Source organism: Equus asinus, chromosome 21 (assembly GCF_041296235.1).
Source record: "Equus asinus isolate D_3611 breed Donkey chromosome 21, EquAss-T2T_v2, whole genome shotgun sequence".
Lineage (NCBI taxonomy): Eukaryota > Metazoa > Chordata > Mammalia > Perissodactyla > Equidae > Equus > Equus asinus.
This window is the reverse complement of record NC_091810.1, coordinates 20,676,156-20,702,772: the sequence shown is the minus strand read 5'-3', so window position 1 is coordinate 20,702,772 and position 26,617 is coordinate 20,676,156. Positions and strand designations below refer to the sequence as shown.

General features: G+C 40.3%; 1 protein-coding gene across 7 annotated transcripts in view; it reads left to right on the top strand.

The window, feature by feature from the left end:
* GRM7 (glutamate metabotropic receptor 7) overlaps nucleotides 1-26,617 on the top strand; it is an 822,517-nt gene that overhangs the window by 497,735 nt on the left and 298,165 nt on the right. For all 7 annotated transcript variants that reach the window (XM_044754899.2, XM_044754898.2, XM_070492761.1 and 4 more), the window contains exon 5: nucleotides 14,669-14,809. In XM_044754899.2, the coding sequence (XP_044610834.1) occupies nucleotides 14,669-14,809 (141 nt within the window). The remainder of the gene's footprint in view (nucleotides 1-14,668; nucleotides 14,810-26,617) is intronic.

Sequence of the window (26,617 nt, the reverse complement as noted above, 5' to 3'; positions counted from 1 at the left end):
AGTGGTGTTTCTCCCTCCAGACACCACCTCTTTGATCCAACCAATGGATCAGGGACTTATAGTGGCTTTCAAGGCCTACTGCATAAGGAGGACCTTTGCCCAGGTTATTGCTGCAACTGAGGAAGACACTGAGAAGACACTGCTGCAATTCTGGAAGGATTACAACATCCATGGCTGCATCAAGAGCCTTGCTTGGGCTTGGGGTGATGTCACCAAGGAGTGTATGCATGGCATCTGGAAGAAGACACTCAAGAGGTTCATCCATGAATTCAAAGGATTTGCTGTGGATGAGGAGGTTACAAAAGTCAACAAGGCTGTGGTTGAGATGGCAAACAACTTTGACCTGGGTGTGGATGAGGATGACATTGAGGAGCTCCTAGAGATGGTTCCTGAGGAAGTGACTAATGAGGAGATGTTGGAATTGGAACAGGAACTCACAGCTAATGAAAAGACAAGAGAAAACGCAACTGTAGGAGAAGAAAAAGAAGAATCGCCCCCCCCCACCCCCGAGAAAATTACAGTGAGGGATTTGCAGAAGCTTTTGCAGAACTCAACAAACTCCTTAAAAAGTTTGAAAACATGGATCCCAACACCAAAATGTTTTCATCAATAGAGAGGAATGTTCATAATGCATTATCAGTTTACGAGCAAATCTATGATGAGAAAAAGGAACAAACTAAGCAAACCACCATGGACATATTTCTGAAAAGAGCGATGCTTCCTCAAGAAGTTCTTCAGTAAGTATTGCAGAAGATGGCATTTGTTATCACAAGAGAAGACATTTCCATGTGTGTTATTGCTCCTGAAGACCTTCCAGTGGGACAAGATGTGAAAATAGAAGACGATGATATTGATGATGACCTGAACCTGTGTAGGCCTAGGCTACTGTATGTTTTCATCTTAGTTTTCAACAAAAAAATTTGAAAATAGGTAAAAGAAATTTAATAGAAAACAAAGCTTATAGAAAAAATATTTTTACACAGCTATACAACGTGTTGGTGTTTTAAGCTAAGCGTTAGTACAAAAGAGTCAAAAAGTTAAAAAAATTAAAAGTTTATAAAGTTAAATGTTACAGTAAGCTAAGTTTAATTTATTATTGAAGAAAGAAAAATGTATTTTTATAAATTTGGTGCAACCTAAGCATGGTGTTTATAAAGTGTACAGTATTGTACAGTAATGTCCTAGAACTTCACATTCTCTCACCACTCACTCACTCACTCACCCAGAGCAAATTCCAGTCCTGCAAGCTGCATTCATGGTAAATGCCCTACACAGGTGCACCATTTTTTATCTTTCACATCATATTTTTACTGTACCTTTTCTATGTTTAGATGTGTTTAGATACACGAATACTTACTATTGTGTTACAATTGCCTGTAATATTCAGTACAATAACTTGCTATACAGGTTTGTAGTCAAGGAGCAATAGGCTACACCATAGAGCCTATGTGTGTAGTAGGCTAAACCAACTAGGTTTGTGTGGGAACACTCTATGATGTTCACACAATGACAAATCACCTAACGATGCATTTCTCAGACTGTATTCCTACCATTAAATGATTCATAACTGTATTTCTGATTTCAGGGTCCCCAGGAAGGAGATTTGATTGACTTAGATTGGGTTAGGTGCTCTCCTCCAACTCAGCCAGTCAACATCTAGCACAACCGTATCAATGTGTAATTGGATTCCTAGAAAATAGGATATAGTTGCTCAAAAACAGAAGAGAGAAGAGTTCAGAACAAATAGTCTTTCCTATTACAGCACCTCACACAATGTCTCCACCTCAGAAATATCATGGTAACTTGGGTGGTAAAAGAAATGATCTGAATTTGCTTCTTGATCTTGTTCCTTACATGAAGACATTTATTTACATGAGACATCTATTCTCAGCTTGTTTTTACACTTCTGAACGTATGATGTCTTCATTAATGTGTCAAATAATACATGAAGAAATGGTATACGTCAAAATAACATGCTTTAGTATTTGCTGGAATAGGGATCGAAAAGCCGGGATGTTAGTTTTAGTCAAACCTGAAAATATCCCAAAATGAAAGCGACTTTTGTCATGAAATTATTAGATGATATTTTAAATATTAATTTAAGCTTTTTTCAGTCCCCCAAAGTTTGTCTTCTTTTGATTTATATTTCCATGGGAATTGAAATAGTAAATGTTCACACACTTAGAACACTGGCATTATTGTTTTTCAAGGTTTTCGTTGCCCTTTTTCCCCTGAACTTTTATTTTTCTCTCAGATCTGCATAACTAATGTCCTTCCTTCAAAATGCTAGTTAATATTTTTCACTCAGTCTCTAGGCAGTGGCTGAATCTGTGATTAGGAAGAAAATGAAATGTCATTTTGGTAAAATTCCTTCTGGATTGTTATAGATGTTTGATTATATAAGTTTAGGTGTTGAGCTCACTGAAAACTTCTGGCTGCTGAGACATTTTTAGATCAGAGTACAAAATGAAGATGGTAACCAGGCAACGTGGTTCTTCTACGGTTATTAAAAATAAAACGTGAAGCTTCCACGATGCAGAATAATTCTCTGACAAGTTTGTCTGGCTTTCACTTGTTCTTGTCTAGAAAAATAGGTAAGTTCCATTTGTTGAACTGTCAATACTTTCTATGGGTTAAATTCATTATTTTGTAAGATTCAATTGTTGGAAAATTATATACACAAATGAATATAATCATGATAATTTAGTATGATTCAAAATTCTCAAACATTTCTGCACAAAAAATTATATATTACAAATGCTCATAAAATTCACTATGGAAACATAAGTCTGACCCTACATTCATTAGGATAATATCAAGCTTGAGTAAACATGTGTATCCTCTATACATAGCAAAATATTATTAATTAAAATTTTTGAAAGCTTTCATATAGTGAATAACAATTTTCAAAGAATGGCACTGAGATGCAGTCAATTGTGGGCAACACACTTCCATCCTTATTTGATGTTTCAGAAGACATTGGAGCTTGTGATATTATCTGAGTAATCATGATACACACAGCAAGAATAGATATGTTCAAGTCAAGGGACGTTAACTTAGCATCATGATTTTTATATTCATTGTTACTGGAGAGGAAAGAAAGATACGGAAATTTGGGATATCTTAGAAAAATAACAGTATAGATGGAGGAAAGGGAAGGTGAGGAAAGCACGAGGGCAGGAAAGCAAGAAATTATAGTAATGACAGTAAAACACCCAGCCCAAGAGTAATGCCATAACCAGTGTGAATGATGGGTGCTCCTGAGGCAGGCCCTATACCAGAGTTCTACACAGAACACTTAACCAGCTAAGGCAGGGTTCAAGTTGGGCATCATAATGAAGGCGAGGTAGAAGCAAGGAGAGCAGGAGCCTTCCACCACACCCTGATCCATCACCTTTTCCACACTCAGCCTGAGGCCTCCTGGTAGAGAGCTCCTTCAAGTCTCACCTCCAAAAGCATCCACTAGAGGGATGGCATCTTATCTTCCATCTCTGCTGACCTGTGCATCCTGAGCTGCCCCAAAGCAACATATATTCAGTCTATTAAGCTCACATGGCTGCACATGGCATAGGATAACAATAAAGGGCTTTCAAGGATGGAAGGTGGTTACTTTATAGGGTCTCAAACTGGTATTAAAACTGCATACATTAACAAGAGGAAAGGAACCTGCATTTACTCAGCAACTTTAAGATATTAGTTGGTTTAGCCTTAAAATTTTAAATCTTAACATTCATCTGTTAGGTAGATCCTACTACCCTCCTTAGATAGATGAGGAAACAGAGGGGCCATTTTAAATATCTTTTGGAATAAGTGAATGAATGAACGAAAAGATCAATAAGCAAACAAATACACAGTTCAACAACAAAACACAAACAACAGAAACCTAAGTGATCACCTTAACATAAGATAAGTTACATAAAATAGCTAGGGCCACCAATTGACCAAGTGGTTAAGTTTGCACACTCTGCTTCAGTGGCCCAGGGTTTCACCGGTTCAGATGCTGGGCACAGACCTAGCACTGCTCATCAAGCCATGCTGAGGTGGTGTCCCACATAGCAGAGCCAGAAGGACCTACAGCTAGAATATACAACTATGTACTTGGGGCACTTTGGGAGAAGAAGAAGAAGCAATAAAAGAAGATTGGCAACAGATGTTAGCTCAGGTGCCTGTCCACACAAATAATCCACAACCAATCTATAAACGAAAATTTGGGTGAGTTTATTCTGAGCCAAAATGTGAGGACCATGGCCCAGGGCCTTCCTTCCCTGAGGAAGGAAGAGCACCAAAGAGGTGGGGTGGACAGAGCGGTTATATACCCTCAAAGAGCATGTTTCACATATGATTGAAATGTCCCTTTTACAGTAGTCATGAGACTGCTTAGTCAGTACAGCAACTGATGGACACAGCAGGTAGTAGGTCTGCTGTCTTGGTGGATACAGCAGGGTGGCAGCCCTGTTGTCTCAGGCTGGGTGGTCACAGGTGAGCTCAGCAATCAGTTCCCAGCCTAGGGAAAGATGCTCATCCTTAAGGAAATGCCAGTGTGGGGGGAAGATGCACCTTTATCTTAAGGGCATTTGTTCTTACCATAGGAAATGCTTAAAGAGGATATGGCTTTGTCATGTACTGCAATATATCCTATTGCTTGCCATTTCTATTTGTCATGCCAATCTTTAAAAATAAAATAAAACTAAATTAAATTGAAATAAACTAGCTAGTTTGTTGGCAGAGCCAGGATTCAAACTCAGGTCCCTCTGACTCCAAAGCCAGGATCTTGATAGCTGAATATTTCATGCATTGCCCCTAATGTTAAAGTGCAATTTCCTAAAATTCCTCTTGTCTCTTTCTCACCTTACACGTGTGTCTGTGTTCATTTTCTTTTAATTTAGTTAATATTTATACTCTTACTATGTGCTATACATTGTTCTAAACACTGCATATGTTCTCACATGGAAGCCTCACAACAATCCTGTCAAGAAGATATTATAATCACCCCATTCTACAGATTGAGAAACTTAAACTGGTTAGGTCATTTGCTCAAGGTCATCTAGCTAGCAAGTCACAAAGCTAGGAAGTGAACCCTAGACTTCTAGTTTCAGAGTCTGCTTTTAACCATTTTAACAAACTATCAGTTTAACATGTAGTTTTTATACCCATATTCATTCCAATCTAAGTATATTCAGATTTCATAAAATGCCCTTCTGTTTCCTAGGCAGTTTAAAGGAATGAAAAATGGCAGGCATTCTAGCATTATATAATATGCAACGGCCCTTTGGAGGCATTTTGTGGAATAACATTGCAATCATTATTCCCTCTACCTCATTCATAAACACTTCCCATGAGATTTTTGTTCTTTGTGGAATAATTTCCATTGCAATAATTCTTATTTGTTTTCTCAAAAATAATGGCTGGTTTCCACCACTCTCATCAGTAGATACAGCCAGCAAATTTGTGGGTGCTTCTGCAAGCCTAGATTTGTCCCACTAGATCAGTAATGATCTTCGTGCCAAACTGATTTACATCTCCAACTTCAATAAATGTTTACAGGAACTTGAATTGGGAAGGCGGAGACAAGTAGAACAGTCTTTGTCCATGAGGAACTTAAAGTTTTGAGAGAGAGGCAGACAAGGGACTGACCATCCACAGAACGGCACAAGTGCAGGCAGGGCCACTGCAGAGAGTATCGGGGACCACCACGCACAGCACTGGAACCCACTGCAGACATCCTGCAGCAGGTGGCCTCAAACTAAGGGTGAGGGATCCCCAGTTCCTACAACTGTGCAGAATTCACCCTATCGTGGAAACTGGAGACCCCAAATTCACTTACTATGGTTAAATCCATGCAATGCTTCTCAATAGTTCTTGTGGGTTAATACAATGTTAAATTTCTTACCTGGATGCAATTTGATCACTATCCGGTTATATTGGAGGAGGTCATCAAGAGGACATGACCTCCTCCGATTGACCCTCAAGCTGGACTCACAATCAGAGGCTCCTCATTCACTCCCCTGTCTTTGGAATGTGGGCTCTGCCCACAGTTCCCACAGTGAGGGCCATTTTCAAGGTAGCTTTAAGAGGGTAAGGTGGTGTTGAGGACATCTAGATGGTATGCGTGACTGAAATCTCTTAAGGCATCTATATAAACTTTTAAGTTTCTGGTGAGTGGGCCCAGTGATCTACTCCTCTTGCACACACCTGAGACAAGCCTCATAAGTTCCCTCGCTTATTTAACCTGTCACCTGCCAATCTGAGTGGTCTGCACCTTTCTTCCTTCTCTCTTTGCCTTCTGTATTCGGGGGGGCAGTTTCAGACTTTACCCAGGAAATTCTCAAGTTTGCAAACCAACAATTATCCAACCAGTGGCTATTTGCTTATTATTAAAAGGGCAGTATGTCCCTAGTGACTTGAAATGCTACCTTTATTCTCTATTATATGAAATTCCCATGTGCAATGGGGTCTGTTTCTGGACTTTCTATTCTATTCCAGTGGGCCATCAATCTCCTTATTCTTGTGTCAGGACTACTTTTTTGAATCATAGAGAATTCACAATCTGTTGTTCCAATCTCTCACCTGGTAGGATTTGCCCTCCTCTTCCTCACTCTCCTGCCTCAACACCCCCAAACACTCAGGCACACAGGCTCTTCTTTTTCAAAGTTCTCCTCATTCTTATATTTTTTCCATATGAACTTTAAAAGCAGCTAGTCTTGCTCTAGGAAAAGAAAATGTTAATATTTTTAATAGGATGACATAAAATTTAAAAATTAGCCTCAAGGCAACAGACATAAGGGAAGCTTTAAAATTCTACTGAAAGACAAAAGTCAACCTGATTCAATGGGAAGATACACTTGTTCTTGGATAGGTTTTTTTTTTTTCTTTTGTAGCTATTTTAATTGTGGCCTTCTCTCCCACTACACCTTTTCAGTGATTGAGTTTGTGTGTATGAAGAGAGATGATTTCTTTGCATCAGTTTTATACCATGCTGTTTTCCCAGCTTCCCCATGCTTTTAGTAGCTTTTTCAAGGATATATTCCTCAGGGCCTAAGATAGTATTTCTCATTTCAGTGGAGTTTGCGTATCACTCAAGTTGCAGCAAAGGTGTTAGAGGAAGAGAGATGCATGTCTCGGTGGTGACGCTGAGCCCAGTGTCTGCCATGACAACCACGCACATCTCACAAATGAGAAAAGAGGCCCAGGTTGAAACTGTCAGAGGTGGTGGGGACATACTGGGAGCAGATGAGCTCAGGCCTACCTGAGAGGAATCCACTTGGGAATGGACGCTGTGTTCTCAGATTTTTCTAACTTTACAAGTGAAGCCAGAAATCTGGACTTACAAGTGAAATCTCCTGATGTTTAAAATAGTTTTAAAACTACTCTGGGGCGAAATAGCGGGGACAAGTCCATAGGTCAAATGTATTCCACAAGTCCTCAGTTTGCAACAGCTGAGCAACAAATGTTATTCTTCAGAGAAGCTGCAGAAAGGTACACACAAGAATAGGGTTTTTGCTTATTATGAGTGTATTTGTTTCCTGGGGTGCCATAACAAATAGCCACAAACTTGTGACTTAAAACAACAGAAACATATTCTCTTACAGCTCTGGAATCCACAATTAAGGTGTTGACAGGGCCATGCTTCCTCTGGAGGCTCAAGGGAAGGGTCCTTCCTTCCTCCTCCAGCTTCTGGTGGCTCCAAGTCATTCCTTGGCTTGTGGCTGCATCACTTCAGTCTCTGCCTCCATCTTCACATGACTTTCTTCATAGCCTCTTCTCCTTGTGTGTCTCTCCTCTGTGAGTCCCTTATAAAGATACTTGTCATTTGGATTTAGGCACCATGCAGCTAATCCAGGATGATATCATCTCAAGATCCTCAACTAGGTTTGCAATGTACTTTCTTCCCCTCCCCCCTCGCCCTCTTTCTCTCATTGCCTCTCTCTCTGTCCCCATGTGTCTTTTCTCCTCTTCTTTTTATTCATCAGTTCATTCATCTATTCTGTTAGAATCGCATCCCTATTATGTACCAGGAGCTGTGTGTTTCTGAATCATGAGCACATCCTTCCTGAGTCAGAGGCAGACCAGGAAGAGCTAAGAGCCTCTCCTTTACTGGCCAGGGAATGAAGCCTCAGGTGCTCCCTGCCATTTAGGCTGACAGAGATGTTCTAACTTGCAATACATGACCTATGTGAATAAGGCAGCAATCAGGGCTACTGGTCACTTTCTGAGGCTGTGTGAAACTCCGTTAGTATCTGTCAGCCTGCCTTCACCCCAGCAGAGCAGGCAGCTGTGTCCTCTGACCCCCTCTTAACACTGATAGCTTTCCTTTCATATCACACACTTGTGAGAGCTTTCTTCCTTCTCAGCTGGAAAGGTCACCTCCCAAACATACCTCCCGGGATGAATTATGTGTCTATTGATTTGCACACTCTTGTCTCAACCACAAATTTCAGTAGGCGTTTGAGCATCACCCCAGACAAAAGAGGAGAGAACCAGAGAAGTGTAGTCTAATGCCAGCTGAAACTCTGCTCATTATTTTGATTTTTTTCTAAATTTACTTCCAAGATTATAGGAATATTGTTCAACATGTACTCAGTGGGAATTTGCTTTAGAATCACTTGTGGATTAATTTCTGAAATTAAAATCATCTGTCCAACAAAAGGAATAATTAATACTAGGAATTTCATCAGCTCCACATAAAAGAATGACCTTTCTCCTTAAGGTAATTCTTATTCTGTTTTCTGTGAACTGAAAGCCTAGTCTTGGTGTCTTGGGTTACATTTAAAAATTGTTAATTTAACTAATAATAAAGTGATATGTGTTTAGATCACTTTTCTTCTGAGCTCTAGGAGGAATGAGAAGAAAATCTCAATTCTGTGACACACGCAGACACACACATACCCCTATGTACATATATTATTAGATTAGATTATTAGAGTTATTCTAATTTTGGCTTCTATTCCTGACTCTGTTGCACCTTGGTGACTGTACATCTTATATTAAATACCCTGTTCCTTAAAAAAAGATAGCAATAACCACTAAGCTGCATAAACAGTAATGACAGGCCAAGCGTGATGGGTCAGTCACTGCGGCCAGAGGGGAAGCTTTGGACCACCTCGTATCAGAAGCTCCTTGTCTGTCAATAAAGCAGAGCTGGGGTGTGTGCCTAACCCAAAGGACTGCGGAGGACATTCCAAGGCATTGTGAGTACATGGCTACAGCAAGGTCTCTTCTAAAAACTTGAGTATCTCACGGACAATTTTAATCTTTGTGAATGAGAATGGATAGAGGGAATCTGTAAGACAGTTTATCTTTTGTCACAGCCCAGCTAAAGAGAAATACACCAATTGTTAGTTCCTAAGAGAAATCTGACTCAGCTAAGGTGAAGTAAATCAGCAAGGATTCACTAAATCGAATGACATCTATTTGACCTCTGCTTCTGCTTCTTTGATTTGTCTGAGAGGAGCTCTGTTTTCTGAAAATGGCTTTTGCCCCAGCACTGTCAGCCTCTGTTGCCAGTTTTATACCATTTTGATTGACTCACCCATTCCAACACCTGACCATGTAATTGTTTTGCTCTTCCACGTGTTGAAACACCGAGTTGCCTAGTGGAATTGATGGCTGATGTAGTAATTTGGTGATGGGGCCTCTAGTTGAGAGAGAGGAGAGCTGGTGTGGTAAGTGGGCTGCAGCAATGCTCCATAGCTGTGGTTCTCAATCTTTGGTGGATACGAGAATCTCCTGGGGAACTTAGGAAAAAACAAAATCCAGGGCTGACTTACCTCACTGAGCTACATCTCTATTTTTTCAATCATCTGTCCAGATTGTTGTGATATCCACCAAAATGTTTGAATCACTGCTTTATGGTATGGAAGGCAAAAACAAGGGTCTAGAATCAGGCTCATGTGGGTCCAAATTCCTCTCTGAGCCTTGTTTCTACTTGTAAAGTGAGGATATGATTAGTACCTGCTTCCTAAGATTTATGTTACACAATGAGACAATGGATACAAAATGCTTATTATTTTTCTAATTGTAACTATTAGTGCAACTTTTTATTGGACCAAGTAGAAATCTGCCTGACATCAGGATTTTTGACAACTACTTGGAAGACTAACTTATTCATATTGATCTATTCATTCATTGGATAAATGTTTATGCCACTGGTTTATTAGAATTTTAGTAGCAATATGAGATTACATGTACATAGAAGATGGTCCATTCATATTTGTTGATTTTGAAGACTAGTGGTCCTGGGATATTTGGTAATGCTGGAAGGACTTCACTATTCCTGAGGCCCAGCACATGCTGTTCCATCTGGAAAAATGTCCAACTTCTGCCCCTCCCCCACTCCCCATTAAAACCTGTTTTTCCCTTTTCTCATCCATGTATCTACTCCCTCCAGGAAGCCCTCTGATTCCGAGACAGTTCTCTCCCCCTCTGTGCTCCCCAAGCACCACGTACCCTTCCTGCACGGAAACCATCATTGCGGTAATTTTATACTTATTTAAATGATACTTTTTAAGTCTACCTTTCCCACCAGCCTGGCTATAAATCCCACGAGGGGCCACATGGGTTTTAATCCCAAAATTTTCGAGTGCAGAGAATAGTGCCTGTCACAGAGTAAATGCTCAGTAAATATTTAATGGATGAACATGTTTATTGAACAACCAACTGTTAATATTTTACTTGATCAGACACAATGCTGAGGACTTTACAAATAATAACTCGCTTAACCCTCACAACAACTCTATTAGGTAGGTAATAAGATTAACCCTATTCTATAGGTGAGGAAACTGAGACACAGAATAGCTGAGTAACCTGCTCAAGGTCATACAGGTAGAAAGTGGCAAAGCTGGGTTCAAGCCCACGCATTGGAACTCATGTCTATGTTCACCACTACACTCTGTGGCTTCCCTAATGACAGGAAGAGAGTGCGGATCTCATACAGGCTGGCAGTTCAAGTCTCTAGGAAACCACTCAAAAGCAAGTATATGCTATCTTAGTACCTGGCCTAGGGCTCTGGGTTTGCCCTTTAGGGCATGTGGAGCTTCAGAAGTGGTAGAGAAGACACAGAGCTGTTTCAGGTTAGCTTCATAGAAACACTGAGTCACAGCACCAGCGTTGAAGTTCTGAGGTAGGGAGCCCCGAGTGATAACAGGAGACCCAGGTGAGGACTTCAGTCTTTGGAAGCTGCAAAGGGGCCAGTGCAACTATGCTCAGGGCTGCATAGATAGAGTGAGCACACCAGGAAAATTCATGGACAGGTAATAGAGCATGCTCTGCCTGCCCCGGGCTATCTGCAGGCTATGGGATGGCAAGGTAGGGCTCCTGTCATACCCAGCAGGGTACTAAGCAAGTCTCAACTACAGAAGCAAAGTGAAAACCCTCTCATCTGACCAAGGCAAAAATTGGAGGATGAGAGAGTGACAATACTGAGACCCTAGCAAGTTGGGCTGGAACGGCTGAAATCCCACCTGTCGAAGTTCAGGATTTGCTCTGGAGTCCCGCTTTGCAGAGTATGACCACCAGGAGTATCCTCTGGGCCTTGTTAAAAATGCAGGATTTGCCTTAGAACCCTGCTTCTTAAGGGCTGGGCGGCATGAACACCACCTGGGGCTTGTTAAAAATGCAGCATCTTTGGTTCCACCCCCGACCTCCTGAATCGAAATCTGCATTATATGAGATCTCTAGGAAAGTCATATATAAATGCATTTGGGAAGCGAGAACAGCGCTCAGCCTATAGGTGAGGGTGGCCAGCAGCCCCACTGTAAGAAGGAGGAAGCTGGGAAGCAGCCAGATATGTTAGTGAAAAGGTCAGAGGATTTGCTAGGAAAGTCCATGCCTCGTCCACTTCCTGGCACAGTGCACGAAGACAGCCTCTGTAGTGCTTACATTCTTTCCACAAATCTGTTGGTTCTCACTTAGAAGAGAGGGGAGAGGAAGTGGCTGCTGCTTTCCCTTCCTTTTCTTCTCTTCCAAATGTTCCACAGTTACCTACCTTCACGTTCTCCAGCTGCAAACTAGTCCTTCCTTCATCAACATGCTTTTGCCTTCCCGGCAGACACAGGTTGAAGAGAGAGGCTTTTGGAAGCAACAGACTTTCTCAATGATGACGTTTCCTCTAAATATATTTTCTTCTGAGCTGCGGAATGTATTTATCTGTGTTACAAATTGAGCCATTTGAGTAGTTTCTACTATGAGTTTGGCTCTGGGTTCAGATCTGTGGCATGTGGCTGAAGAATTTGTTTCTGAAGCCCTTTGTGTTCTGTTGAGGATGCTACTTCCTTAAGAGGGCCTTGTTGTTTGGCTGTTGCACAGAGAAGGGCTCAGGGTGCTGCAATAATGAATGAGTGTTTCAGTTGTCTGTGGCTTCATAGCAGACCACCTCAAATGTAGCAGCATAAAAGAAAAATCAGGGGCCAGACCTGTGGCATAGTGATGAACTTCAATGTGCTCCGCTTTGGTGGCCTGGGTTTGTGGGTTCAGATCCCAGGCGTGGACCCACACCACTCATCAGCCATGCTGTTGCAGCTACCCACATGTAAAGTGGAGGAAGACTGGCAATAGATGTTAGCTCAGGGCTAATCTTCCTCAGCAAAAATAAAAAGACAAATCACCACACTTCTGCAATTGGGGCTGGTATCAGCTAAGTGATTCTACTGCAATCAGGTGAGGGGCTGGAATGAGCAAAAAGAGTTTGCTGAGAGGCTGGGTCTGGCTGGGCTCCTCTTTCCACATGACCTCAGATCCCTCAGTCAAACCTCTCAGAACATGGCAGCTGGATTCCAAGAATAAGAATTCCACAAGGACGAGCCACAGTGGCACGGGGTTTCCCAGCCTCTGCTTGCCCTGTACCTGCCACTGTCCCATGGATAAAGACGCAATATGTAAAAGGGGACTATGCGAGGGTGTGAAGCCCAGGAAGCATGGTCCATCACAGGCCACCAATGTCACAATCTACCACTGTTGATCTGGGTTTTTTTTTTTGCGGGCAAAGATAGAGAGAAAAGTGAAAGATCGCTAGTCAACATGTGTGAATGGCTATGTGTGTACTTAACCAAGTGTGTACAGGTAGTGATCTTAAAAACATGGAGGACTCATCTCTCTTTCCCCCAAAGTTTCCCCTTTATTTAGGAATATTATATTATTCTACTGAACAGTCATGTGGAGGCAGGGATGAGGGGGAACAGTGAGGCAGGAGGAGGACTTGCAGCCAGACAGATTAATCAGTCAATATTGATACCAGAATGAGATCAGATGCTACAGCCAGGATACTCTCCAGTCAGTTAAGGCAGTGGCTAGAAAAGGGTAGTTGGCTGGGTACCTGGTGAGGACTATCATGTTCTGACAACAGCCTGGAAAATGACCTAAGAGATGAAGAATATTATTTTTATTTTCCCTAAAATGCTTTGTAGTCTCCTTTGCTTTATAGCTTTCTTTTTCCTTCTTTTTTTTCTTTCACTCTGTCTTGTTATTTCCAAATTTCTATTTATAGTAGGCTCACTCTATGTCCACAATGTCAGACTATGAATTCCATGCTGGGAACGTAGTGGTGAATAAAATTAACCCGACATGCTCTTCTCACACAGTTTATGGTCTGAAGCTAATTTTTTTTTAATGGCCTTAAAGTTAAGGAAAAACTTTGAATAATTTAATGTGAAAGCAAGTCCATCTTTTTCTATGATTCTTGACCTTAAAGTTTGTAAGTTTATAAAATCTTCCCACTGCCACAAACAAGACACTGTGAGGGAAGGAGGTGGTGTCATCTTTGCTTTTACAGATAGATGAAAGGAAGACTAGAAAGGTTAAGTGTGTACTTGCTCCTGTTTCCACGACATAGTGACATTAGTGGAGCTGGTATGATTCAAGCCCAGGTCTTGTGATACTGCGTCCACCTTGATTCTGATTCTCACAAGACCTTATGGCTTCATTGGAACAATGCTGCACCATGCTAATGAGGTAGCTAGAGATTTCCTGGGGACCTGGCCTCTTGGATCTCTGTTCATCTCACACTGTTTGTGAACAGCATTGAGTTTATGTTCAGCTCGGTTTACCTATGGCTCTTCGAAAACTTCCATTTTGACTAGAAGGCCAATTCCATAATGGAGCATTACTAAATGAAAGAGGTCTTAAAATGATATTCACAGGTCAGTAGCTCATGGTTAGGGGATGCAGAATATGACGTAACGATTGACCTTGGGCACATTATTATTTCATCTAAGGCTCTATTTCTCACTGGCAAAATGGGAATGATAATAACTACCACATAAGTAGTTGAGATGAGTAGAAGAATCTATGTAAAGCACACAGTCTGGTCCATAGTAAGCACCGGAATTATCAATTATTATCTTGATCATGATGATGGTGATGCTTTGTCCCTGATCTGGCTTACTGGAGATGCAAGACATATTGTGATCATCGTGTCATCCCTAAGGTCTCTAATGCAGATTTCATTGTGAAAATGTCATTTATAGGCCACACATCTGTCTGACAGATTGAACTAGAGATTTAGCCATATGTCAGCATTAAAATATTTTTTTCTGTTGATAATTTTTTTAATTGTTTGATTGACACAAAAGAGCATGCAGTCTGCTGAAACAAAGAAAAACCATCACTGGTGTTTTATTGCCAAATGTTCCAGCAGTGCCGACAAGCCATGACCTTTTCACTTAACTCTCTTTAGGGTTTGATGCCTACTTTACATCCCGCACACTTGAAAACAACAGAAGAAACGTGTGGTTTGCCGAATACTGGGAAGAAAACTTCAACTGCAAGCTGACGATTAGTGGGTCAAAGAAAGAAGACACAGATCGCAAATGCACAGGTAATTTCACTCTTGTTGTCCTTCTCCTGTCACTCTGCATGACCAGCATTGAAATGTCTGTGTAGCTGACAGAAGGAAGCTTGGCTGGAGACGAATTGAAAAAGTAAATTGAATTTTACTGGATTGCTCGGAAAATGGAACAGGAGCATAAGTCTTGCAGGACAAGAGAAGTACAGACAAGATTATATTCTTTTCTGCCCGTCCATCTAGCAGTAATTGACATTTTCATTGATTCTTTGAATCCAAAAGGTTTCATGTTGCTTTGAATGCTCTCCCTGGTAAATATTAGTTCATGTTGCAACCAGGAGTATGAAGTCATTTTCGCATGGACAGAAATTCTGACAAATTCCATCTCAGTACTGGATTTAACTGTTACCGTGGACAACATTTTTGATTAAGGAAATAAAGTATTGGGTTTAGAGTAATGAGAATTCCAATTAATTTTCATAATGTCCAAGTTAATGAGTCAACTGCTATTTAAAATATGCTTAAAAATACTCACTTAGCCTCATCTGTGACTTTGCACAAGTGTTCCAAATGAAAAACACTTGTGTGTATGACATGTATATGTATTTATAAATATATGAAGCAGTCAGAAGGCAAAAATCACATATTTATTCATTGATTCATTCACAAATACTTCCTGAACAACTCCTTTCTGCTAAGCTCTGTGCTAGACATTCGCAATCTGGTGGTGAAGAAATCAGGTAAGGACTCTGCTTTCATGCTGACTCAAGTATAATGGACGAATATCAACATTATTCTTGTGCTCTCTCTATGAATGCACAATTGTAAACTTCAATAACTATTCTGAGGGCTATAAAGACACATAACCAAGGAATATTACTCATGTGGGAGGCAGAAGCTATCTCAAAAGACCTCCTTGAAGGATAAGTAGGCATTGACCGGTTAGGGCAGGAGAAGGACAGATTGAAGAATTTCTGATAGAATAATGTGGTGAAGGGCTTGTAGCAGGAGGAATTATGGTGCCTTTTAAGATGTGAAAATCAGGAAAATGTGACTGAATTACAGAGAATAGGACAAATGTGTGAGCTGAGGCTGCAAGTGTAAGATATGGACCAGGAATAAACCACGTTGGGACATATGTGGAATGTGGTCTTTATCCAAGAGTCCTGGAAATCATGGGAAGGTGTTATACAAGAGTGTGACATGATTTACCATCTGATCACCTAGCCCTCTATTTAACAGGATTCCCCAATTCTATACTTCGGTAGCTTTCAATTTTTGTAATGATGACCTTGAAGTACCACAAAACCTAAAATATCTTCTGTATAATCAAGAAAAGCACGTTCATGTTGGACACAATTCCTGTGTTTATCTTTGCAGTATAGCTCTTTGAATATTGGTCATCCAGGTATTAAATCTGGACGATCAGATACACCCATTCGAAAAGCATCTATCAATTAGCAATAACGCATGTAAACCATGATACTAAAAACACCGTGAATGGTGAGGATGCTTCAGTTTAGGCCTTTTCCTCAAGGAGTTTTCTGTGAAGTAGAGAGAAGATATAAACAGAGATGTGAGGAAAAACAATGAGACAAAATCAATATGATGCATAATTGAATATATAACTCAGTTAACTAGAATATCAGATTAACCACATTCTCCAGACCATGGTGTGTAGCAACAGAGTTTTCAGAAATGTGATCCTTCTAATGTTGGGGGAAAAGGAAAGAATTAATTCAATGTTGACTAGACCTATATGACACAAAGCTTTCAACTGGAAACTGAAAAAATTAGTTTGACATCTGGATAATTTGTCTATATGACAAGGAACATCCAAGTGTACTAGAAGCATCTAAATGATTGATGACAGTTCTTTCTGACGTTTGATGTTCTATAGTGTGTCTAGGAGGTGGAATGGATTGTCTGATGGCCATTAGGATTGTTCTGTCTAAGGCCAGCCTCCAGTCTTTTTCTATGCTCCAACACAGGCTGTTTTATCCGTAGTCACATGATAGTGCTGATCATCGAGAATTTGGGGTTAAAAAAAACAAGTAAGCTCCTTATCCAAACTACCACATTTCAGAAATGGAAATAGAAGTGTTTGTGTTTTCATATCATGCTCCTTCCATGTAAAACAAAAATCTATGATCATATTTATTAAATTGTCTGTGGCTCCAAATTATTTGTATGTTTTCTCCTCTTTCTTTCCTTCCTTACCATTTCTACTGTAGCAAGATGTGCCATATTGAGTGGAGGTAAATATGGTACCCCCATCGTTGTGTCTCTTGCTCTTACCATCACTGTTTGTGAGAACATGTGTGGTCATGTGTTTGTTTTTCTTTCTTTTACTTCCTTTTCCAAATCTAACTAAACTTGTATTTTGCTTTGCAAGTATTCCCAATATACTCTTTAAAATATCTTGACATTTAAGTACATCTCAACTTGGAAGTGGAGAAATGGGAGAAAAGTCATGCTGAGATTTGCTGGACTGGAGGGAAAGAAGTGATAAAGAAACGTGACAGATTGAGTTGTATTAATGAGAGTTCTTGAAACTGTGGTGAGAAATTAACTTTTAATGAGGGAAAAGAAAGCATGGGAGAAGGAAGCATTGATGGGCTTAAGGATATGGATGATATAAGGGAAATCTGCGTTGGTAACCAGAATTTGAAATGTTAAAAGAATGGGCACATTAGGAAGAAGCGACCAGAAAGGAGGCAGGCTGAGTAGTGTGGCATCGCAGATAGTGCAGACAGTGGATATGTTGATCTGAGGACTGAAGAAAGCAGCCCACTTCACAGATCTCTCTCTCTCTGACTGAGCTCTGCTAAAGAGTAAGAACATCTTTAAATATTTATTCCTAGGATTCAGGTACAAGTTAAAAGGAAAACTTTGTTTCTGGGCAGTATAGCCTCTTAAGTCATAACGAGCTACTTATTATATATATTAGCTCCAAGTAGATCATCATTGAATCAATTACCTGGCCAGACAAGTTCTGAAGATGAGGCATGGGACTCATACCATTTGGAGAGAGCAAACTTCTGCAGTCAGGGGATAATAGTGAGTTCTAAAAACCCAAGATGGGAAAAAGTCATGGAAGGAAGAGTAATTGTTAAAGAAAAAATATTTATTATTAAACATGAAATAAACTGTGTAGACTTCATAATTTAACTTGGGGCCATATGTGCACGGATTCTTATAGAAACTTACCTGAACAACCATGTAATTCTTATTTCTATAAGTTATCCATGTGCATTAAAAATCACCTTCAAACAGAAAATGCTATTACATTCTTCAGTATTTAAAGAACATTTCAATTTTCCAAGGTCTCTCAACCCTGAGAGCTAGACACTCTTCATCCCACCTTCCCTGGTTGTTGTCTATATTGATATAGATTAAGGCTTGCCAGAGACCCATCCTGCTCATGGATTATCTTGCTGCCATCCCACAAGAGGACACGCAGTTGAGCCAGTTTATTGGTGGTGTAAGCTTTCACAGAAAACACAAACTCTACTTGACAGGTACTCATGCCATTCATGCTACTTCACAGTAGAGCTACATTTTCTCATGGAGACAGTGCTAGCTGCATAGACAATAAAGTAAGCCCTTCTAGCCAGTTCACCATAGACTGCTTGGGTTTGTGGGCAGAAAGATCAGATGTGATTTTCTCAGGTTATGTTTATGCTCCCTCACCCCCACCCCACCGGCTGAGTGTGTTCACCCTTAACACTTGCCAGTATATCACTAACATAAAGACCAGTTTACAATATGATCTCTTTGGGAATAGCATGTTCTTGTGGAGATACCCAGGTCAAGGAAAGAAGGGAAGTACACAGGGGAAGTGATGTCTCTGAAAAAGAGATTGAGGCCTTCTTAGAGTCAGGAAAATCATTCTACCAAAGTGGTTAAGAAACCAGCAGTTTTGGCATGAAAGAGACCTGAGTTTGTGTTCAGGGCTATCCCTGAAGACCCCTGTAGGAGATTGGGCAACACTATTTAACCTCTCAAAGCCTTTCCTCATCTTTGAAATGGGGATAATAAACTTTATTTACATCTAAAGTTGTGGGCATTAAATTAGATGATTCATGTTATCTAAAGAAGATCTGAAACGATACTGATATCTAGTAAGAGCTCAGTAATGGTGATGGTTATCTGGTGTTCTGGGCTGAATGCAGTTGCCTGTGAGGGTTTCATGAAGATCATATTGTCTTATGTCAGTCCTGTGGAAAATCAAGATATATATAAAATTCTAACAGGAAAATAAAGCCAGAGATTTGAATAGGCACCTAAGTGTAGAGAGGAGATTTTCACTGGGATGCTCACTACACAGTGAATTATTGAGGTATCAAAAAGCTTGTAGACAGATGTAACTTTATACTATGAATGGAATATGAAGCTCAAGGCTTGAGGAATGTCAGCACCATAATGTAGAGTGTGTGTCCAAGCATCATCGGGCCTTGGACTTGCCGAACACTCCATGTCCCAACTTTTGTACCATTTTATCCCCACTGTTCTGTATCCTCATGTGGTTAGTAGCATCCCCAAGGTCTTTGCTCCTAAACCCATTCTTTAAACTCAGAAGGAAGTTCTGCGAATCTGAATGTGCTTGCCTATGGCAGCCCATAAAAATTATCACTCTGTCATATCTTATGGCTTACACAGAACATTTGTCTAACCACATTCCTGTTCTGCCAAATGCCACTTTGTGAACACTGACTCATCAGAGTTACCTCTTTGAGGCAAAGAAGGAACTTGGCATTTAGAAATCCATCATCCCGTGAAGGGGCAATTTGACTTTCAGAGATTTGTTTTCCTTTTGAGATGACAGAGAATGAATAAATTTGTGACAGTTTCTTTAGTAAAAAGCCATTGTATTCCATTACTACTGCTTTCAAGTCACACCATAAGCAAATTCAGTTTTGACTTGAGCCCCTAATCAACCAGTGTTGACTGTGGAAAGATATCAGGGCCTAAAAAGCATACTCTGGTGAATGTGCACATTTGGGGAGGTCAGAATCCTTAAGCTTTGTTTTTCTTTACACGTCACTTCTCAAAGCTAATAGTTTAAGTAAAGGTCACTTTCTTGGTAGGGCCAAAAAAGCTGTTGAGAAATGCCGTTAGTGAATAAACCATGTATTTCCCAAGTCTTTTATTCTCACCTGGCACCCAGGCCCATCAGAGCATATATAATTTGTTAACAAGAATATCAAGACAAAGGACTGACACTTAAGTAAGTCAAATGCTTTGACAATATACGTGCAGAAAGAATTTATGACTATACTAATTGGTTTTCCTTGTCATTTTATTACTCTATCCTGAATTGACCTTTAATTGTTATATAGATGTTGTATTGCGGCACCTAATTTATCCAGCATGATTGAGAAATCCACTTCATAATGTTATGGATAAATAACGTCTAACCCTTTGGTGCTGTAAGACTTTTTGAAGCCCTTTTGGTGAGAAGCAATGTAAAATGCATTTTTACACCTTTCTGCTCTCTAAACAGAGGTTTGATGCAGATTAATTATGATTGAATCTACCTGGAGCATCCATTATGGGATCATGTGCTAATATGGTTCTTTGTTAAATTTTTGATTCTCTGACTCATCTCTAGAGATTAAAATCTTGATTGACATTTCTCTTGCTACCTTCACTCTTAAATCTTCTTGTGCCTCCCTCCTCAGTGGCTGGTTTCTATCTGTGCAGGAGCTGGAAGCATATGAGCTAAATTATTAAGCACCTTCATTTGTTCATTCATTCATTCATTTAAAAACAAACGTTGAACAAGTATTAAATGTCTCAGAATGTTCACAGCAAAGCTAAGGTATATAACTCGGTGGATCTAGCACAGCATTTTATAACAACTATTTGGGTGAATTTACTAATAGAATTTAGCTAGATGAAATACTAATTAATATAATAATTATACTATATATATAATTATAGTATTAATTATGCTAATTAACATCGTATCCCCAAATTAAAATTATCTGTATGTCATATCAGAAGCCCTCACTGTTCTTAGAAAACTTCTTTAAATTCTTTTCAGAACAAGACTATTGAATAAAAATCCTATGTCCTTAAAAGATGATTGTTTTTAGACATTGGGTTCCCAAATATAATAGTCAAAAAAGAGGCTTTAGTGTAACATTAAATCATTAAATGTCATACTAATTCCATGGTTTTGCTTTTAATTCCCTTATATATGAACATTTGTCTTCTTGTATTATTTTAAAATCAATAGTTATCTTTTTAAAGGAATTTAAAACCAAAAAAATAGCTTCCGTTCAATGGGCAGGGTATCTCCAGCTATGTCAGTTATTCCACTCGATAAATTTGAGAGAAAGTAAGCAAGATGATGACAGTGCTTGATTCTGAGAGCAATAATTAGTGTAGTCTTTCCCATGGTTATCTATTGTAACAGGTACAACTCTGGTGCCACAAAACCACTAGTGCAAAAAATATAACTTGCGATAGTTTTCTATAACTTTGCATTATTTTCAAGACTCCATTCCAGTGGTTTGTAAAAATTTAACTGGTCTTTTTAGAGTCCTTCATTCCACCTCATCAATGGAGTTGAACTTTAGCTACAGAGGGCTTTTCTAAGATCCGGATATTGGAGTTATTTGTGAGGTCCCTTTGCTCCGGGCTTTTGGCATCTGTCTCTGAGTTCTTAATGTCCACGAATCTATCTCCAGGCATCTCCCTTGTCTATGCCAGCACTTTGTAGTGGAGGTGTGAAGGTGACTGCAGCTTGGCCTCAGGGCTCCTCCAGGTTCAGCTCTGATTTTGATACCTCCATGGCCCTCCTGTGACCCTAGTTGGGGAGGTGGCAGTCTCGGACCCTTTCTAGGGGCATACACCAGCATTTAACTTTCACACATCCCCTCAGCCTCTCCTTTCTCATCTTCCATTCCTGGATGTCTCTACTAGAGGCTGGGGGAGGAGACTAACTTAGATCCAATCACATTCTTCCAATTCTTTTGTCTGTGGCATACACTGTAAGTCCTGAATCCGTCAGGACTCCGACTTTGAAACTCAAAGCCTGGTACTAACCACATGATACTGACTTTTAAAACTCAAAAGTTAACCTTTTTTTTCCCCTCTGTTTTCCTGTGCTCCGTTATAAACTTCCTAAAAGCAATGAATAAGAACACTGTACCTTCCAAGGCTGAGGGATAGAGCCCCAAGATTATATACATATATACATTCACGGAGGTTTTCTATATATATAAGCAGAGGTTTTTTGTATATATAAAAAATGAATGACACATTCATTCATGTAACATATTAATATACAAGAATGTTACCATCCAACACTATATTAGCACAACTAAAGTAGAAGAGTCATGGACGGCAGGCCAGGTCCTTATCTTTACTAAGTAGTGCAAACCACCTCTAAAATCATAAAGCTCATTTTCCCAAATCTTGACCAGATACCCAAGGCAGGGGCTGGCTGTGTTTAGCCTTCTGAAATAGATGTTTATAGATGGACCTTGCAATAGATGAATTCTTCTTTCTACCACCAACTCTACAAAGCATAAAAATTAGCCTCTACTGCATACCAGTTTTCTTCAGGCCACGTTCCCTCAAATTCCTCTTGCCATACAGCACACCAAGGCATCTGCAGGGACTGTGTTTAATTTTGTGCAGAATCAAGCCAGGCAGTGGAACACTAAGTTGAAAGCCCAGGGGTATCCAGGCAAAACTGGCTCCATAAATGCTAAAAGCCATAATTATTTGAGCTATGTGTCATTTCTTTCTCGTTAACTCCAACAGGCAATGGCTTTAAAAATGAGAGTTATGGCCTTTCCATATTTGGAAAGTCTGTCAGGCTCGGCAGTTAATGAGAAGGAATTCCCAAACTAAGGGAATTAATGCATATGTGTCTTCTCAGCAACAGTCCTTGTAAACAAATTGCCTCTTATAAGCAATATAAGTATCATAAATTGGATGCTTAGAGTCATTTTAGTAGGCATAAGGAAGGGCCGTTGAATGACTTATCAAGTATCATCAAGCAAGTTCGAATGGAATATAGCTTTCCTTCTAGCAAAGAAGGTTTTCTTTTCTTCTTCTTCTTTTCTCTCTTCCAAAGAGAAATATGGATACTAAAGGCATTTTAGGTTTTTACAGCATGTGCAGTGTCATATTCATTTTTATACAGAATAAAAATGTGCTCACATATACAAACCCAGATAAACATTGTCTGGAGCTACTCCTGACTTTGTCTCACTGTTTCCAGCAACAGTAGATCCAGGTATGTGGATGAACACATGAGGAGGCTTCCCATTTCCTCCTCCCCAAATAGCAGACAGGTTTCTGGGTGCAGACAGCTCTGTGCTGGCGTTAAGCATGGCCTCTACTATGTAGAAACACGGTGGTCAAGCTGCCCGCTGAAATCACACTAGTTGACTCAGGAAAGAATTAAGACTTGAGGAGTCAAGTTGCCTAGGTTTGAACCCCAGCTCTTCCACTTACTGTATCATCGTGGGCAAGTTACTTAAGCATTCTCAGCTGCTTCTTTCCTCGTCTGTACAATGGGGAAAGCAATAGTCCCTACCATGTGGGATGTTCACAAGCATTAGATAGAAGAGTACCCAGTGGGTGTAGTGACTGCTCAATGGGTTTAGGTGCCATCATTGTGATGGTGGTTGGAGGTGACTGATGCGGCCTTTAGTCTTCGTAAAGAACAACAAAAATAAAACTCCTCCAGGGCTTAAATCACCTGCCCTTCCTTTACTTTCATCCAGCCTTGTTCTTCCTTTACCTGATGTGTCCTTTACATTTTATAGTGCTATGTACATATCAATACACTCTTATGTGTTCATATCATCTAATTTGATCATATCAACTTTGTGAAATAGACAAGGCAGATGTCATTCCTCTTTTACAGATTGAAACGACGCAAGACTGAACTTTGGAAAAATTCTGTAACTTATCTGAGAGCATGCTTGCTAATGAGAAAAATATAATAATCCCAACAACAAATGACATACATTAATTTTCTCATACATTCTGTCCCTCATTTATTCACTTAACAAATGTGTGTTGAGCAGCAGCCCTGGGCCAGTGCTTATGCTGGACGTGAGAACACAGGCATGGTTTTTGTTTTCAGGGAACTTATGTTCCAGTATGGGAAGCAGTCAGAAAGCCACAGCAGATAAATAATTACAAATTGTGATTAGTGCTGTGAGAGACAATTAAGAAGCAAGACTAGAAAACAACAGGCGGGGCCGGCCCGGTGGCGCAGCAGTTAAATTCACACATTTCGCTTCGGCGGCCTGGGGTTCGCTGGTTTGGATCCCGGGTGTGGACATGGCACCACTTGGCAAGCCATGCTGTGGTAGGTGTCCCACATATAAAGTAGAGGAAGATGGGCACGGATGTTAGCTCAAGGCCAGTCTTCCTCAGCGAAAAGAGGAGGATTGGCAGCAATTAGCTCAGGGCTAATCTTCCTCAAGGAAAAAAACAGAAAACAACAGGAAAGAATTGTTCTAGGAAAATAGAATCAGCAGAAATGATGACCACAGCCCTGATTGTCCGTGAGGGGTTATTATTCCCATTGTACAGATGAGGAATCGTGGCTCAGATGGATCAACCAAATGAGAAATGCAGCTTATTTCTCCCTATGCTCTCTCTCCTCTGATGCCTAGTTGCCATCCAAGAGCAATGTAAATAGGCCCTTTCTCCTTTTGGGGTAACTTCATGATTTTGTTTATATAGCAATTTCCTCACTCTGTGACACCCAGCCACATAAGGGCTCTTAGGAGAACATATTTGATAATGATCCTAGATTGATCCCTTTGGTCCCTACTTAGAAACAGCTGCAGTGGTGAAGCGAGTTGACCTCATTTCTTCTCTCCTCTCCTGAACTCAAAATAGGGCAGTATTTTCTAGTTTAGGCTGAAACTTTGTTATATTCATGAAAAGCTAGTAGCTTGTAGGAAAGAGAAAAGTCATAGGACTCAAACTCCTTTTCTCATAGGCAGCATAATTAGACAACAGGGAATTGCAGCCAGCACTCTAAAATTCTCTCTGAGTGCATCTCATCCCCATGGGACACCCTGTCCTTTTAGGGTGGGGCAAACAGGCCAGCAGCCTTATGGAAGCAGATGGTGGAGACTGAAGTAATGAGAAACCGAGGCAGCACAAAGCCGTACCTGTAGGAAAAGCACACTATGTTGGAGGGGCGGTTATAAATGGAGCTCCCAAAGTGGTCTGATGCTCGGGCAGAAGTGGGCAATTTACTATGGAAGGAAAATGTTGAATCACAAGATGCTATTGCTTTTTCATTTGAGAAAAATGCAACTGTCACAAGCAGGTTTCAGGCAAATTTGTAACAAATGGCTACATTTTCAAAATAAATTTTTTGAAAAACACAAAAAAAAAAAAAGAAAAAGAAAACTCAGCCAAGAGCCAAGCTAAAGCAGTTCCCCTTCGTGGATACAAGTGCACGAAAATCTTTAGGACGAATAGTTATTGGACTTCAGATGTCTGACAGCCTGGCTGCTAACATGACTACATAAATCATGCCTCCAGCACAGACTAGACTTCAACAGATTCTCTCTTTCCTTGGACAAGTTTTGATATTGCAGAAGCGTTATTGAATTTCAAGAAGTGCTCAAAACCTAAATTGATGGTATTTTTAGCAGGCGAAACTAATTCTGTTCCCCTCACTATTTAAGACATTTCAGTGACCATACACTGTTAATAGGAAGAAGGCTGAAAATCTCAGTGTGGTCTCTAGGGCCCCTGTGGCAGGACCTCATCTCACACTGCTGTGGCTCTGACTTTCTTTTAGTTCTGTAAGGCACCTGGATTCTCCCTACCACAGGGCCTTTGTACATGCTGTTCTCGCTGCCTGGAATTCTCTTTCCTCAATACAACTTTTGATTAGTTAACACTCAATCACCTTTTGCATCTCAGTGTCACCTCTTTCGGAAAGCCTCTACTCGTGCTCCCACCATGATCTAGGTCAGGTTCTTTGCTCTCTGTTCCCCCTCCTTCCTTCCTTCTGAACTGCATTTGCCTTTGTTTGTGATGCTGTCCTCACCAGTGTGAGCATGTGGTGAATGTTTCTTTCCTGTACTCAGCTGCAAGCTCGGTGAAACCAGGCACTCGCTTCTCTGTCGTTGCCTTTCTTCACAACCCCAGCCCCAGCTCAGGTTGGGCATAGAGTAGGAGTTTAACAAATAATTGTTGAGGAGTTAATTTTACTCTCCACACTTAAGACAAAAATCTGCTTTGCATAAAACATTTCAGTGCAATTGATCAAACTGGGAGAGAGGGGGCAGGCGCTGTGCACCTGTGTTGGCCTGAAGGCGCCCGACTTGCTGTGTTTCCAAGCGCCGAAGCAGAGTCTCATTCGGAGAATCAGCCTGGGCGAATGGATGGAATCAAGGCTTGGGAGGATTTATTGGGCTGCATATGTTAAATGTTTCATAAGCCCGTTACGTTGTTTTTTGGAAGACACAGAAAGAAAATAGCAAGATCTGCATTTATTTGAGTTGCCAAGTGTGCCATTTTAAGTAAAAAGGTGAAAACACCCAAATCAAATAAACTATAATATATAAGCCATTCCTTTCTTAAGGAAAAAAACAGGAACAGAGGACTAAGGAACACGTCAGCCTCCCAGCTTTGACCATATCCTTCCCTCTATTGATTATGTTATTTTCATAACTGAAGAATTGCTGCATTTTTTATGTTATAAGGAAGAAATTAGATCCAGAGCTAAAACCACAGTAATAAAAATAATAAAATAGCCAATGCTTATTACGTACTTTCTTAAGTGACAGTCTCTCGTCTTACAAACAAGTAGGTAAATACAAATCTAAATGAACA